Source organism: Aplysia californica, unplaced genomic scaffold, assembly GCF_000002075.1.
Source record: "Aplysia californica isolate F4 #8 unplaced genomic scaffold, AplCal3.0 scaffold01083, whole genome shotgun sequence".
Classification (NCBI taxonomy): domain Eukaryota; kingdom Metazoa; phylum Mollusca; class Gastropoda; order Aplysiida; family Aplysiidae; genus Aplysia; species Aplysia californica.
The window spans coordinates 68,053-84,431 of record NW_004798353.1 but is presented as its reverse complement, the minus strand read 5'-3'; the positions used below and the strand labels follow the sequence as shown (position 1 = coordinate 84,431).

Below are 16,379 nucleotides of genomic sequence, written 5' to 3'. Positions count from 1 at the left end.
TGATAGAGAGAGAGAGAAAGAGAGAGAAAGAGAGAGAGAGATAGAGAGAGAGAGAACTTTTGTGTGTGCGTGTGCGTGTGTGTGTGCGCACATAATATAAATGCGCGTGTATTTATACAAAATGGGAAAAGGTTATGTCAAAATTATGGCTAGGCTCGTTCCAGCCTCCGCTACATGCAGTTTCGCCACATGGTTCCCGCTCCATGATGCAATTAAGAATTCCAAACAGGTGATCAAATATTGGCTGGACAGACCGCCCGACACAGCGTCCGTGGCACGGCGATGGGAAAACAATGTACTAGACTCTTGCGGTGGTCGCCCCTGTTTCTAATTCTGTCCCTTTGTTGACCCATTAAAGCGGGAATAACCGCGGCCGATGTTCTCGCTTCAAAGAGGTTCGATTATTGTGATTCCGGCTGAGTTACGTCCCCCCCCCACTCGATGTGTAATACAAGGTTGTGCCCTTTGGCAGGATCGTATCGGATCCGGTCGAATGGGATGGGTTGGGCCAGGTCGCGTCGATTAATGGCAATTTCAATGCATACTCCAAATAGAACCCTGCCTCGCTACTTAAAATTTGGCATGAAAGTCAAAGCAGACAAAACTTTGACCAGCTGGTGGTTGGTAGGTGCTCTGGTGCGGTTTGCTCCTTGTGTCCTATCAATCATCCATTGTCCTAATCTCTCCTCCATCTCTTTTGTGTTTGTTGCTCACTTGTACCACCTCTAATTTATTTTCGAAAGTTATATTAAGACCTTTTGTGTTGCAAGTGCCGTAAGGCTCTTGCTAAAACTATACTAAACTAAAACGTTCATCTTTGATTACCTTAGTGGAGAGGTCAAATCTGGCGCTGCGCAACGTTTGCTGTATACAAAGATTACTGTTCATAAAACATCTGTTTCCTTCAATAATGGTTTCAAGTGACGGCTACCGCTTATTGAGGTTGCTGTATTGAGAATGAGAGGTTATTGAATACAACAAACTCTGAACATGTTGATAGCCTTTTTCAGTCCCTCTGAATAAACGCCGTTCATTATCACATTCCGCACGCAAAGAAAATATTTGACCTTGACCCTGAAATGCAATGTGGCTCGTAGACTACCAGCCTTGTGATTGGCTTTTTTGTCATCCAAAGCATACGACTCTTGTTTGATTTTGAAGATTTCGTCGAATTGTGTCTAAACCGTAACTTTTGCCTCTTCGTTTTTAAAAAGGAAATTAGTCTGTCCCCAACCGTATCAAATTAAAGAAATGTATTAAATGGGCCGTGTGCACTGGGTATAAGGGAAAACGACGTAATCCCACGCCAGCTACATTAGTGCTGCTTGTTCACATCGTCGAGGTCACGGACATTCCGCTGAGCCAGCCAGATCCTAGCGTTGCTAATTTTTCAACTAGAAAGCGAATAATGACACAGAACGAAACAGAACGAAACTATATCAATAATAATCTATTTACAGAAGCACCAGCCATCCATTATCCAGGTGCTGCTTTAGCCTCGAAACTACATTATTATTACAAGATTCCCCTTAAAGGTCTTTTTCCGACAATGGCTGTATCTGTAAACCCCCTTGAAATTGATTTGGGGGGGGATTTTGGAATGATTGTGATGGTTTGCTTATTAATATTCACGATTAATTTGTTCCAAACTGTATTCAACTCAGGACTTTGTAGTGACTCACCATGTCCACCACCTAAAGCAAAAATCTAAACCTAAAAGGGTATATTAATTATTATTTCTCGTTATTCATATTTCGTTTTGCTTGTCGTTTTCCAGTCTACGTTCGGGCGTTGACTTCGGTTCTGAAGTTTCGGTGGGTTCTGTTCAACTTGAGCACTCTAAAACTGGATGGGGGAAATTATTTTTCTTGTAATTCGTATTTCGCTTTGCTTGTCGGTTTGTTTTTTTCTTAGATCCAATCTACATTTGCACCTCGCCATTGGTACTGATCTTTCAGTGGATCTTGTTCAACTTGAGCAAACTCAACCTTTGAAAAAATAATCATCGTTTCTTGTAATTCACATTTTATTTTGCTTGTCGTTTTTTCAGATGCAATCTACATCAGTGCTATGCCATTGGTCCTGAATTTCAGTGGGTTTTCTTCTTCCTAAAGCAATACAAAGCGTGAAAAAAAAGATCATTTCTAGTAATTCATACTGTTTTATTTCTCGTTTGTGGGTGGTTAGCGGGTGCTCTGGTGTGGTTTGCTTCTTCTTTCCTATCAAACATCTATCGCCTATATCTCCCCTCCTTCTTTTTTGTGTTTGTTACTCTCTTGTAGCACCTCTAATCTTCTGCACTTATATGACCTTATTGTGTTGCAAGTGCCATAAAACACTTACATAAACTACACTTTTCATTTTCCAGATCCGATCTACATCCGTGCTATGCCACTGGTGCTGAAGTTTCAGTGGGTTCTGTTCAACGTGAGCAGTAACTCCGCTATTGTTGTCACTACGGCATACTGGGCCTTCATAGCCTTCGTCTCCAATGCACGTAAGTAAATTATGGATGAGACTACTGACAGCGTCATCTCTCTTTCTTTCTCTCTCTCTCTCTCTCTCTCTCTCTCTCTCTCTCTCTCTCTCTCTCTCTCTCTCTCTCTCTCTCTCTCTCTCTCTCTCTCTCTCTCTAACACACACACACACACACACACACACATACACACACCCTCTCTCTCTTTCTGGCTCTCTCACTCTCACTCTCACTCTCACTCTCTCTCTCTCTCTCTCTCTCTCTCTCTCTGGCTCTCTCTCTCTCTCTCTCTCTCTCTCTCTCTTTCTCTCTGTCTCCGTCTCCAATTAACGGGCAAGCGTTATTATTCCCCCGAAGCTCTCTAAAAATGAAAACATAAAGATCTATTGTACCTTCATGTAAATGCAATGCTACTCAACACTCACCTCCCCCCCCCCCCCCCTAACCGGGGACCCAACCCCTTTTCCACCTGACTGTTTTGTCGTTTCGACTTTCGTCGACATTCGGGACTTACTTATGACTTTCGTCCCCTAAAACCTCACTCACTGACACTGGGTTCTTAAGTTTCCTCAAGAGGAATCGATGTCATGCTAATTTATTCTCTATCACCGAACTATCACAAGTCACAGGGGAGGAGAGTTGGGTTGAATGAGGATGGGGGACAGGGGTTTGAGCTCTGGGTTGGTAGTGATAAACTTCTCACCTCTCTCTTCATGTGCACCCAACGTGCTTAGAAAATGAAGGCAAATTACTATTGTTAGGCTGAAGTTCGCACAATAAATTAGAGCAATGACCCTCGAGAGAACGATTTGATTGTGAGTTATACGTCCTCAGTTTTCTTCTGCCCTTACAATTTCTAGGGCATTCTGGTTGGAGACTTCCTAAAGAAGTGGACAACAGCACGATCGAACGTACGCTCGAAACGTTCACTAGTTGTTTTTGCTTTTTTTTTTTTTTTGTTGACGCTATTCTTGTTTTGTAAAATTTTTGGTGTTTTTGTCTATGTCTTTGCCGCCGTCTCCTTCGTTATGATTATTGTTGTTGATGCTGTTTTTGTTCTTGTTGTTTTTGTTGTTGTTATTTGGTCTTATTGTTGGTGCTATTGTTGTTGCAACTATTGTTGTTTAACGCAGTTAAAAAGTTGCCTTTTGAGCTTTTTTTTAAAAAAAATTATTTAACAACTCTTGTATTCGTTGATTTGCTTATTTGTGTGTCCATAAACTGATTTGTTTAGTCTTTTATTTACTTGGTTTCTTGTAAAGGATTATAACAAAGTGAAAACTTTGAAAGTTTCGACAAATTTATGGTGGTTAAAAAAAACCTTCATAGGTTCGCCTTCTCTTCCGCAATAAGCAAGAAAACACACCGTGGCTACTAAAGCATTCATTTTCTATTATAATACTTACTTATTTCTATATTTTGTCTATCTACTTTAACATTTTACGCCTGTATGTGGCGACCAATAAAAACTGGCTTGTGTATTAATCTGTTTTTCATTCTTCTCTGTACTTTGGTGTCAAACTCAAGTTTACATCTGTTTTGAGTTACATTCGTTATTGGTTTTATTTTTCTTTATCAACATCTAAATTCATAACGTAACACAAAGTTTGTCTTTGCTTTTGAATTCTTGTATTTTGTTAGATCGTTGGAATGGCTCTTTGACTGAGTAGGAACTCTCACAAAGTTGAATAATTTTTTCTTTGGATACTTCGCTAAATAGTAACAATTGTACACTTCACTCCCAAAAAAAAATTTTTAATTGGACACTTTGCTCAAAAGTAAATATTTCACACTTGGCTCAAAAGTAAAACATCTTTAGTTTTGTTTCGGTAATAGTTTTACGGCACTTTCAACTTAAATAGATTATAATATAAGTGCCAAAGATTTAAGATTAGAGGAAACTACAAGAGAGTGAGCTACAAAGAAAAACGAAAGAGAAGAAATAAGGACGATAGATGTTGGATAAGAAAGGAAGGAGGAGCAGTAAACCTCACCGGAGCACACGCCAGCCACCCGTTAAAAATTTCCACACTGCTTTTTTTGTTTCTAATCCCCGTGAAAAGTAGCATGAGTCGGTGCCTAATCGTCCTGAAGGTTACTCTCCACTAATACATTTTACTTTTTGAATGTAGTATTCTTTAACGCCTCCATCGACACAATTTAGGTCATTTAGGAGGCGGGCATCCGACTCTACTTGTCAGGGCCAGCCCAGGCTGAGAGGGATATAGCATTCCAGTAGAAAGACCGAGATAGTCATTTACTATCCCCACGCAGGAATTGAACTCGGGTCTCCTGCGAGCGACCGCGAAGCTCCTATCCTCTACAATACAGACGCTGGTAATCAGTTTTACTATAGATGAAATATCACAAAAGTAGGGATATCACTAAAAGAAATGGAACGATAGATGATGGATGTATGAATACAAGATCTAATTACGCACACGAAAATAGGAAAGAAAACAGAAGTGGCAGATATCCCCAAATTGTACTCCTACAAAAATGGTAATGAGCTGATCACATGGGTAGAATGAAGGATAACAGATGGACAGAAAGATGCCCTGAGGGGAGATTAATTGAAGGAAAACGACCAAGAGGATGATCGGAAAAAGGGTAGCAAGATGACATCAGAGAGCGGGTGCGAGCAATCTGGACAAGGAGAACAGCCGATAGAACAGATTGGAGGTCGTTGTTGGAGGGCTACAAACATACTACAGAGGACGGACAGCGCTTTAAAAGAAAGAAAGAAAGACAGAAAGAAAGACAGGAAAGAAAGAAAGACAAAAAAAGGAAACAAGAAAGAAAACAAGAAAGAAAACAAGAAAGAAAGAAAGAAAGAAAGAAAGAAAGAAAGAAAGAAAGAAAGAAAGAAAGAATGAAAGAAAGAAAGAATGAAAGAAAGAAAAAAGAAAATATGAACTCTGAACTCGTTGCCCAGCAGATCAAACCAAAACTGTTACATAAGAGAATCCGACACATCATTATGCTGAGATATGGGCCGAAGAATAGCACACAAAGGGCAAAGAGGCTTTTTCAGTAACACAACAAATTATACGGATTGGAATATTGGGTGTCGAAAAAAAAAGGACCCATTTAAAGGGCAATAACTCGATCGTCTTTTTGCCAATTTCAACAAAACTTCAAAGAAATAAAATTCAACCAAGGGGACGTCACATTAATCAGTATGACAAAAAAGAATCATTTAAAAAAATATTAAGTTTTAAAAATGTTTAACTAAACTGAATGAAACGCAAAGCTTTACAACCGAAAAATCAACCATATTGTTCCATTTCAAATAGTCACTATTTGGGCAATGGAGAACAAATTTATTCAAAATTGATATTGCCAAATAAACCTGAGGAGGTGATAGCTATTTAAATCTCCAGGTGTTGACCATTTCTCTCACTACAAGCTTTTGTATGCCACTAGTAATTTTGAATGACCCCGTGGCGTTTCTGGGTCGATTCATTTGACGTCATGTTCAGCATTGAGTTTTAACTGTTTGATTGTTATTGGGTTGTTTCCGTAGACTCTGTCCGTAAAAAACAAACAACCAAAGGTAATATCTGAAAGAGCTCAAGTTATGGAGAATGTGGTGACCATTCGTGTGTTAACTTTCGGCTTACAGGGTGTTCCTTAAACCTTCCTTACAACAACACAAGGGCCACTCTTGACGTGTAGTGTGTGGACCCATCTTACTGGAACCACGCCTCTGCAGCATAACACCCCTTCCTCAAACTTCTACAAAAATGTATCAGCACAGTGAGAGGTTTCCATCTGATGTGACTGTTGTGCTTTTACCCCCCTTGTCCTGGAACCAGAACGTGTCGATCACACCCCTGTACCTGAACGCTTTTAAGAAGTAAAATGTTACGTCTTGCCCAATTTTGATTGAAATTTAAAAAACTTGATATTTCTCAAACATTTGATTGATGTTCTTCATATTTACAGATTTAATGTCCTCATGGTTGAATTTTGTTTATTCGAAGTTTTGTAGACATTGGTGCCGAGATGATAGAGTTCTTGTCCTTTAAGTGGGTCCTCTTTTTTGGAAATACAGAAACCAATCAAGTCAACAGTAACCAAGCCTTACTAAAAGAAGAGGGTAGGGAGAGTAGTTTTTTTTCTTTTTCTTTTTGTTTGTTTTTTTGTGTTTTTTTTTTTGGGGGGAGGTCTCTTAAATAAAGAGATGTTCGCATTAGCATACACCTTTTGATTTAGTAAGCGTTTTACGGTTCTTGCGACACAATGAAGTCATACAAGTACCGAAGATTAGAGGTGTTACAAGAAAGTAACGAACACACAACGGAAGGTGGAGAGAAGATAAGGACACTAGATGTTTGACAGGAAAGATGGAGCAAACCACCCCAGAAAACCCACCAACCACTCGCTTTAGCGTACACCGTTTACCCTCTTCGTAAGGTTTTCGCGAGGTCGACTCTAAAATTATCCGCAATGTCTTTAAATCTCTGTGACGTGTGTTTTTCTTTTTCTTAGCGCGATCCCCAAAACGAAAAGAGCCCAGGCAATTTTCCCGCCATACTTTGCCGTACCGGGACCGCCCTCTGGCGGGAGATTTGGAGACACACACAGATTGAGTTTCTCGGGGCCAGGGTTAAAAACGTCATGGCTTATTATAAAAGACTGGTGGTGAAAGTAGAAGGAGGGGGTAAAGGGACGCAACCATCCCGTGCCCTGCTAAAACAAATCCTTTGATGATTTCAGGATCTTTGGCTCGTTCCCTGAATTGCTTTCTTCCTATTTCCTGTTTTGTTTTATTTTGTTTTGTCTTTGGGGGGTTTTCAGCTCTTGTTTTGTTGGGAGTTTTGCTTTGTTTTGTTTTGTTTTTTTGGGGGGCTTTTCTTTTTTTGTAGAACTTTGAGCCTAGAACCACACTACAGCAAAATGTTCTTGTTTTCTGTTGGGGTATTTTTTCGGCTCAGGTTTTTATTAGTTTTTTTTTTTTTTAATTTTTTTTTTTTGTTGGTTTTTTTTTTTTGGTTTTTTTTTGGGGGGGGGGGTAGTTGGATTTTTTTTTCTTTTTGAACTTAAAGCCTAGAAACGCAAAACGACAAAACAGTTAGCCAAAGGATTTGTCGGTGTCTTGTGGACAGTGAGAATAAATAGAAGTCTGCCGCACCAACGCTACGCAAAATATTATTTAGTCATGCTTCTCTTATTTTGCATTTTTGTACATAGAAGTGGGAAGACGTGGAATAACATCAAGATGCTAACCCAGGATAGGGAAAGGTTGAAAGTGTTTGTTCGTGGCCTATACCCCTATGCAGGGTGAGAAAGTTAAAGATGATTATGATGATAATGTGAACAATGAAAATAAATAGAAGCGAATATATATAAACTAAGCCCCAACAACAGCAAAAACAACAACAACAACAACAACAACAACAACAACAAAAGAAACTCCAACAGATCCTCGAAAGCCAGAAATATGGAGCATGCATAACAAACAATCTCTCCATGTCTCGGGCTAAGCGAAATATTTACATAATTATTTTTGTCGCATCTACCCAAGACCAGAGCTTTACAAGTTGGGCAGACTTTGTTTCTGTGTATGATCCTGTATTTTGTGTGAGAAGATATTGATTTTGAGTTGAAGAGGAGAATTGACTTAGAATCTCTCTATATATTATATGTTAAAGTTCGTTACTTTGGTCGCCTTAAATATACGAACCACTTTATTTTCGAATTTGAAAAAAAAAATAATAGTGGTTCTGAATCATTTAATGAGTGCACAATTATATTAAGGAGTCTTGAAGTCACTGTAGTTTAATTTTCAGTATTTCATAGTTTCGTTTAGATCTAATCCTTGGAAAGTCGGTCGTCTAAGACGCCATTGAAAACAAGCGAGGCTTCCGTTCACAAGCACATCCGCACTACAGTTCCACAATGACTTGATGATCAATTCTTTTGAGTCCGTTCATCGAACAGGTACTCAGCTAGTATTTTATAACTGAGTTTAGGCGGGCTTTTGGCTTTTTTTTCGTACTTGGTATTTCGGATCTCGATGTTTCTGGAAGGTTGGAGGAATGTTGTCTGAGCCGGGTGGCCCGTGCGTCTTCAGTTTGGAGATAGCAGACCTTAGCTCTGTGATTATGAAGTCGGGCTGAACCTCTCCCCGGGAATTTTATAAGACACCTCAGCTGTTATTTCAAGACTCTTTTCCCTCCTGTGGGTGGTTGGCGGGTGCTCTGATGTGGTTTGCTCAATTCTTTCCTATCAAACATCTATCGTCCTGATCTCTTCTCCTTTTTTAAATATTTTATTGTAACTTTCTTGTAACACCTCTAATCTTCGGCACTTATATGACCGTGTTGTGTTGCAAGTTCTGTAAAACTCTTACCAAAACGAAACCAATATCTCCTCTGTCCTCTTTTATCTTGACCAGGCTGCTCACTTTCCTGAAGAGTGTTAGGAATATTATGTCAGCTGTCCACTTGTCAGAGGTAAATAGGCGTCCGTGAAGGTGGTCACACGGCACCTCTGATAGGTTCAGGACTTTATTCCAGATTAGCGATTATTCAGTTTTAACCGAAAGATAAACCCCTCTTATTCTCAGGAAAAATGTATAGCCCAACAGATTAGAGAATGCAAACTTCTTATACAGGGCTTGAAGGTTTGATTCCTATTTCGTTCAAACATATTATAATTTTTAAATTCTGTTTTCTATATTTAAAACTTGAAAAAGGCAGGCACCAACAAACATACTATGAAATATACAAATTCATGTTTTTGCTTTGTGTGTGACAGTTCCAAAAATGCTGCAACTTTATCATGGGTTTGTTGATGATCGGATAAATAGTGTGGGTAGTTGGCGGGTGCCCTTGTCTGGTTTGCTCCTTCTTTCCTATCAAAAGCTATCGTCCCTCTCTCTCCTCCTTTTTGTGTGTTTTTACTCCCTTGTATCATCTCTAATCTTCGGCACTTATACGACCTTATAGTGTTGCAAGTACCGTAAAACTCTTACTAAAACTAAGGATATATATTATGTGTCCACTACGTCCTTACACTAACAGATAACTGTGACACTGATGAAAGATGGAAATGTTGGATTACTAAAAATCGGACTGGAGACTTTTAAAAACATAAGACTGTCATTTTGACGCTTTGGTACAACTCTGTGATAAACACTTAAAGTAGAAAAAAAAACACTTTAAAAAAACAACAAAAAAAAACGGAAGCTTTTTAGTTTTTGAGAAGGGTATTTCGGGCCCATTTCCCCTCCTTTCTCCCTTGGGAAAAACCAGTACCCGCCTCCCTCGTGTTGGGGGTGGCGCTAGAGCGATGTAACAAGCTGTGAGGAACTCTCCCACTCCCACTCCTAGCAAGTGAAGGCGTTCAAGGGTCAGTTAACTTTTCGGCTTTGAAATGGCGTAAATAATGTGATTTTGATTGGAAAGGGATAGCAACTGTGCGACTCAACATAAAGAGAGAGAGAGAGGGGTGGGGGGAGAGAGAGAGGGAGAGAGAGAGGGGGGGGAGAGGGAGAGAGAGAGAGAGAGAGAGAGACGAGGGGAGGGGGGAGAGAGGGAGAGAGGGAGAGAGAGAGAGAGAGAGGGGGGGGGGGGGGGGAGAGAGAGAGAGAGAGAGGGGGGGGGGAAGGAAAGAAATGAGGAGAAAAGGAACAAAAAGAATAGGGTATCAGTGTTTATAAGACAACAGCCTAAAGCGAATGTGACACATAAATAGTTAATGAGGTCTTAGTTTCTCCAGCGTACTTTACACTTCGGGTGATTCAACTTCACTAGACTGGTGTCTGTGGTGTACCGATTGGGCATTTCGCCGTCGCACGCTAGAGGAGACGTGAGTTCGATTCCTGCATGGGGGAGAATAACTATTGAGCATCTCAGTCTTTCTACTGAGACTTTGTCATGAAAGCTTAAGCCGAGATGGTCCTAACAGGCAGGGTCGAAGCCCGCACCCCTAAATGATCTAAACTGTGAAGATCGGGGCTTAAAAACAGCACATTATTTTTTATTTTTTTTTTAAAGGTTTCAGCTTCACTTATGCTCTGCTTTGATAGTTTTTTCATCTTCTTCCTAGTTCACTACACACGTTGTCTGGTTTCCGTTTTCTTTTACCATACCTCTTTTCAAAGCGTAAACTTTCCTCTTGATCGTTTCTTTTTATTTTCTCTTGAAGCATACGTTTGGGGAGATCCCGTTAGGTTATTCGCTGTGTTACCACCTGTCACGCGTGGTCAACATATTGAGATGTTTTTTAAGTTGGACTTGGGACTGGAGATCAAAAACCCGGTGGATAGGTGGGTGGTTGGCGAGTGCGCTGGGGTGGTTTACTCCTTCTTTCCTATCAACCATCTGTTGTCCTTATCGCTCCTCCTTCTTTTTAGAGTTTGTTACTCTCTTGTAGTTCCTCTAAACATCAGTATTTATATGACCATATTGTGTTCCAAGTGCAGTAAAACTTTTACTGAAACTAAACTAAACTTGGTGGGAAGTCCTTTTCTCATCTAGCTCCATCTGTCTGGAACTCTCAGCATAGGGGGCGAAAGTCGGTGCTATGTGAGAGAAGGATCAGACAGTTTAACAATTTTGTTCAAAGTACTTATCTCCTGACACATTATCTTACTTTACTTTACTTTACAATTCGTTTTGTATTATTAGATTTGAGGGGTTGTTATTTGGTATGTTATTCTTTCGGAGAACCTCTTTAACGCCATCCGGCCAAGTTTTGCGTTCCCGCGTCTATTTTCTCTTACAACTCTTCTGATCAGAGACATAAGTCATTTTTTTCTGAAGCTTTTCTAACCAAAGACATACGTTCATTTTTAAAAAAATCTTGGTGGGTGGTTGGAGGGCACCATCTGAAGGGCCTACTTCTATATTTCCCCTTTGTTTTTTCTATTTGTCTACTGTCTGTCTTACCTTTTCCCCGACTCTAATAATGGCCAGTATTTCGTCAACGTGCTTCTATTCACTCTAACCAAACAACAAACCAACAAACTGAATTGTCATTATTGTGTCGATATGCTTCTCTTTACTCAAACAAACTAACAAACAAACAAACAAACAAATAATCAAACTAATTGACCATTATTGTGTCGATATGCTTCTCTTTACTCAAACAAACAAACAAACAAACAAACAAACAAACAAGTAATCAAACTAATTGACCATTATTGTGTCGATGTACTTCTCTTTACTCAAACAAACTAACAAACAAACAAACAAACAAACAAGTAATCAAACTTATTGACCATTATTGTGTCAATGTACTTTTCTTTACTCAAACAAACTGAACGACCATTATTGTGTCCACGTGCTTTGGTTTCCTCAAAGAAACCAACAAACCAACAGACTGAATGGCCATTATTGTGTCGATGAGCTTCTGTTTCCTCAAACAAACAAACTAACTAACTAACCAACTGACAAACTAACTAACTAACTAACTAACTAGCTAACTAACTAACTAACAAACTAACTATACTAACTTACTAACAAACTAACTAACTAACTGACCAACCAACCAACCAACAACCAACCAACCAACTAACTGCATGTAACTAACTAACTAACTAACTAACTAACTAACTAACTAACTAACTAACTAACTAACTAACTAACTAACTAACTAACATTGGGGCTCTCGTGGCCTAGAGGTTAAGGTGTTGGCCTCTCACTCAAAAGGTCCCGGGTTCGAATCCGGGTAGCGACCAAAAATTTTTCTTCTTTAAATGTGTCTCCTTTCACCTCATTTCCTGCTCTCTTGCAATGTTCTGTCGTCTGCTTTCGTCTCCTCTTTCTGCCCCCCCCCCCCCCCACCCAATCACCTCCTTTGCCCCTTCCTCTGGGCTCCTGATTCTTTCTGCAGCCTTTCTACTGCTACTCCTTCGCTTCTTCTTACTGCAGTCTTTCAGCCACACCCCTGATCTTCTGGTAGGAAAAATCTACACCTAGCCTTCTTGGACAAGGGCGAAAAATCTCGGAGGGCCCGTGTGCAAGTTGCGCACGTTAGAGATCCCTTGGTGGTCTAAAATCAATAAGAGTAAGCTTCGGCCGCCACCCGGGCAAAATTCAAAATTTCCTACCAACTGAAAATATTAGGTGTGTCCCGCGCGCTCATATAGCCTATGCAGTTGCGAGCGCCGTAAAACACTCTGCTATAAAAAAAAAAAAAAAAACCTAACTAACTAACTAACTAACTAACTAGCTAACTAACTAACTAACTAACTAACAAACATTTCCTCTTCCAGCTCTCCTGACCAGCGACATGTCTCGCCTGAAGCACACGGTGAACACGCTGTACGTGTTGGCTGACGTCATGCTGGGGGCCACGCCCATCCGTGTGTACCACCTGTTCTTCTCCGTGTTTCTGGGCTCGTTCTACACGGTCTTCAACGCCCTCTACTACATCAACAACGGCAGTCTGCTCACACAGACAGGGGTAGCTCTCGGTGAGTACTTTTTGAGACTTTTTAAAAACTTATTTGTTTTGTTTTGTTTTTTGTCATTTGTTCTTATTTTGTTTGTTTATTTATTTATTTATTTATTTATAATTATTAATTTATTATCATCATTTTAAAAATATTTAATTAATTTTATTATTTTGATAATTAATCAATTAATTTACTTACTTTTTTTGGAGGGGGGGGGGGGTGTTCGTCTCTGTATTTCAAAATTATGTCACCGTATATCAATGATTTTTATTGCGTTGCAGGCTACATACTAACATTTATTGTGTAATCGTGATAATATAACATATTATTGTGACATCCATGTATCCCTCAACTCCGATTAAAGACACATGAACAGTACATTGTGCTCTGATATAGAAACTCTACTCTATTTCTACAACTGTTATCACAATTTTCCCCGCCAGGCTGATATCGGCCTCATCATGGGTTTTTAGTTTTTAGTTTTAGTTGAGGTTTTACGGCGCTCGCAACTGCATAAGGTCATATGAGCGCCAAGGGGTGGATGTCAACAGAGAAGTCCACAAAGGGAACCAGACTTACTCTACTCACCTCTCTAGCTTCAACAGCATAAAGTCTGCTTCGACTATCAAGGCACCCCGGAAATAGCGGGTCATAAGAGTGTGACAAACATACAAAATAAGTAGAGGTAAAATGACGATAGTAAAGATTAGGGGGGAAAAGCAGCTGCTCCCTGTTGCAGTTCAGGCACAGTTATGATGAATCAGCCTATTTACAATTACAATTCTACTGTGCATAAGAACTCGAGATGTTAATGCCCCCCCCCCCCTTGGGAATGGCCTAAAGACACTTCAGTTAGTAGCACCGCCCCGGGGGTGGGGGGTGGGGGTACATCATGGGTTTATAAAATATAGTACACTGTAGCTGGTGGATAGCAATTTTTTCTTAAATTGCAATCATATTTATTAGTCAATTGATCTATCGAAGTGTATGTCTAAAGTGAGATAACTTAAAAATATGAAGAAGAAAATTTTCCTTTCCAGTCTACCCAGTATAATTTAAATATGATATTTCATCTGGTTTGTTTTATGTTTACACCAACATCTATGGTGAGATGCAGATTCGGAGGTTTGAAGCTCAGCGACGTCTTACATTGTGCCTTTGGATAAGAAACTTTACCCAGAGTTGTCCTATTTGATGTGGTATTTTTGGAGATTGGTTGTTAAATTCGGAGGCCCTACCTCTTATATAAGCTTCCAGTGTTGCGCGGGGCGTTTAAACTAAACCGTTTCATTCATTTTTCCTTCTCATTTGTTTTGGGGTTTTTTTGGCTTTTAAAAAAATTTGTGGTGGCATGTCATGTTACCCTCTTGGCAATTACACGCGGAAGACCAGGGTCCTATTCCAGCCTTGGGAAACTTAATTTGATCGAGTATCTCTATCCTTCCGCTGGAATACGGTATTCCTCTCCTCCCAGAGTGACCCTGGCGCTCAGTGTCGAAGCAGTCGGCTCCTTAATAATCTAAATCGTGTCTATGGTGGCGTGACGTGAAACAATTTATCATTGTCTTACGGTCATGAATAATTCACAAGAAGGTTTACTTGATGGTCCCTTACATATAACCTAATGGTATTGTTATTTGTGTAGTCATTGTCTATTTCAACACAATATAAGACGTTTAGAGACAAGTTTTCTGAAATAAGAGTCCACCCCCGACCATACAGGTCTACTACCAACGTCTGTGGTGTAGCTGTTAGTCTCTTCACCGTCGCACAAACAAGATGGGAGTTCGCTGCCCGAGTGAGGCCTAGGTGTGTCCCCTACTTCACCTTTCACTTTCACCTAATTTATGCGGGGGGGTGGGGGGGGGGGGGGTTCCTGTATTCACTTTCCACCCAAAAGGGTTGTTTTTTCTTTCTGTCTTCACTATTCGCTGCTTTTCTCTTTCTGATTCTGTCTTCTCTATTACTAATAGGATTAGTTGTTTCTTTCTTCCCCCCCCCCCCCCATCAGGGCAGTGCTACTGACTGAAGTCTTCTTTAGGCCATCCCCATCGGGGGGATATTAACATAACGTTCTTATGCACAGTAGAATTGTAAATGGGCTGATTTGTCAATGTCATGCTCATACTGGGCCGGAGCAACATAGGGGAACTGCTGCTTTTTCTTTCCTCATCCTTACTATCGTCATTTTCCTCAACTTCTTTTGTATGTTTGTCACTCTCTTATGAACTGCTATTTTCGGGGTGTCTTGATAGTCGAAGCAGACTTTGAGCTGTTGAGGCTAGAAATGTGAGCAGAGTAAGCTTGATTCCCTGTTTAAACTTCTCTGTTGACATCCACACCTTGGCGCTCATACTCATATGACCATATGCAGTTGCGAGCGCCGTAAAACCTTACTAAAACAATATATTTCTCTCTTCCTGTCTTCACCGTTCGCTGCTTTTCTCTTTCTGGGTTCAATATCTGCTGTTTTTCTCTTTCTGCTTCCACTATTCATCAAATTTCGTTCTCTTTTCTCCCTCCCCACAGACGGGCGAGACTATTACTTCATGAACTGGACCCAGCCGGTGGAGGCTGTCTGTACGTGTGTGCTGGGAGTCATGCTCTCCGTGGCCGCCCAGTTCGTACTGCACGCCCTCTATCGACTGCGCCACTGGCTGCACGGGCGTCTTCAGCCGGGTCACACGGGGCTAGACGCGGAGCTTGAGAACATAGTGACGGCGTCCGCTAGTTATAACTCTTTGGAGGAGGCCTATGGGGGAAGGGGGCCTTAGCTTACTTGTTGTGTTGGGGGGGGGGAGAGGGGGGAGGGGAAGGAGAGAGAAACAGAGAGAGAGTGTGTGTGAGAGAGAGATAAAGGGAGAGAGAAGGAGGGAGGGAGGGGAGGAGGAGGGGAGGAGGAGGGGAGGAGGGAGAGAGAGAGAGAGAGAGAGAGAGAGATAGAGGGAGAGAGAGGGGGGTAGGGGAGGAGGGAGAGAGGGAGAGAGAGAGAGAGAGAGAGAGAGAGAGAGAGAGAGAGAGAGAGAGAGAGAGAGAGAGTAGTGTGCGTCTGCATGTAAAAAAAGGGGGGGGGGTTGAGTAAACGAGAGGCTCATTGACACGATAACTGTCATTTAGAGCTGGAGAAAAGGGCCAGACAAATAAACATACATAGGTAGTTAAGAAGTACACTCGACCAATGGAGGGAGAGAGAGTGATGGGGTGAGTGTGTGTATGTGTGTGAGACAGAGAGAGAGAGCGAGAGAGAGAAACAGAGAGAGAGAGAAAGAGAGAGAGAGAGAGAGAGAGAGAGAGAGAGAGAGACAGAGACAGAGAGAGAGAGAGAAAGAGAGAGAAAGAGAGATTATGTTTGTGTATGTGTATGCGTGTTTCGAGAGTATTTAATTTGTGTTTCCAATGGTTTTTCAATGTTTTGAGGTGTATGCTATGAATTTTTCAATGCAATGTTTTATTATTGATAGGCATAGATGAATACTCTTTGCAGATCGAGTC

General features: G+C 40.8%; 1 protein-coding gene across 1 annotated transcript in view; it reads left to right on the top strand.

The window, feature by feature from the left end:
- The window catches only part of LOC101853830 (protein rolling stone), a gene marked incomplete in the record, with an annotated part of 108,848 nt that extends 93,150 nt beyond the window's left edge, over window positions 1-15,698 (top strand). The window contains 3 exon segments of the mRNA XM_013089931.2: window positions 2,369-2,497; window positions 12,705-12,905; window positions 15,417-15,698. Coding sequence (XP_012945385.1) covers window positions 2,369-2,497; window positions 12,705-12,905; window positions 15,417-15,661 — 575 coding nt within the window.
- Window positions 15,699-16,379: the final 681 nt, after the last annotated feature.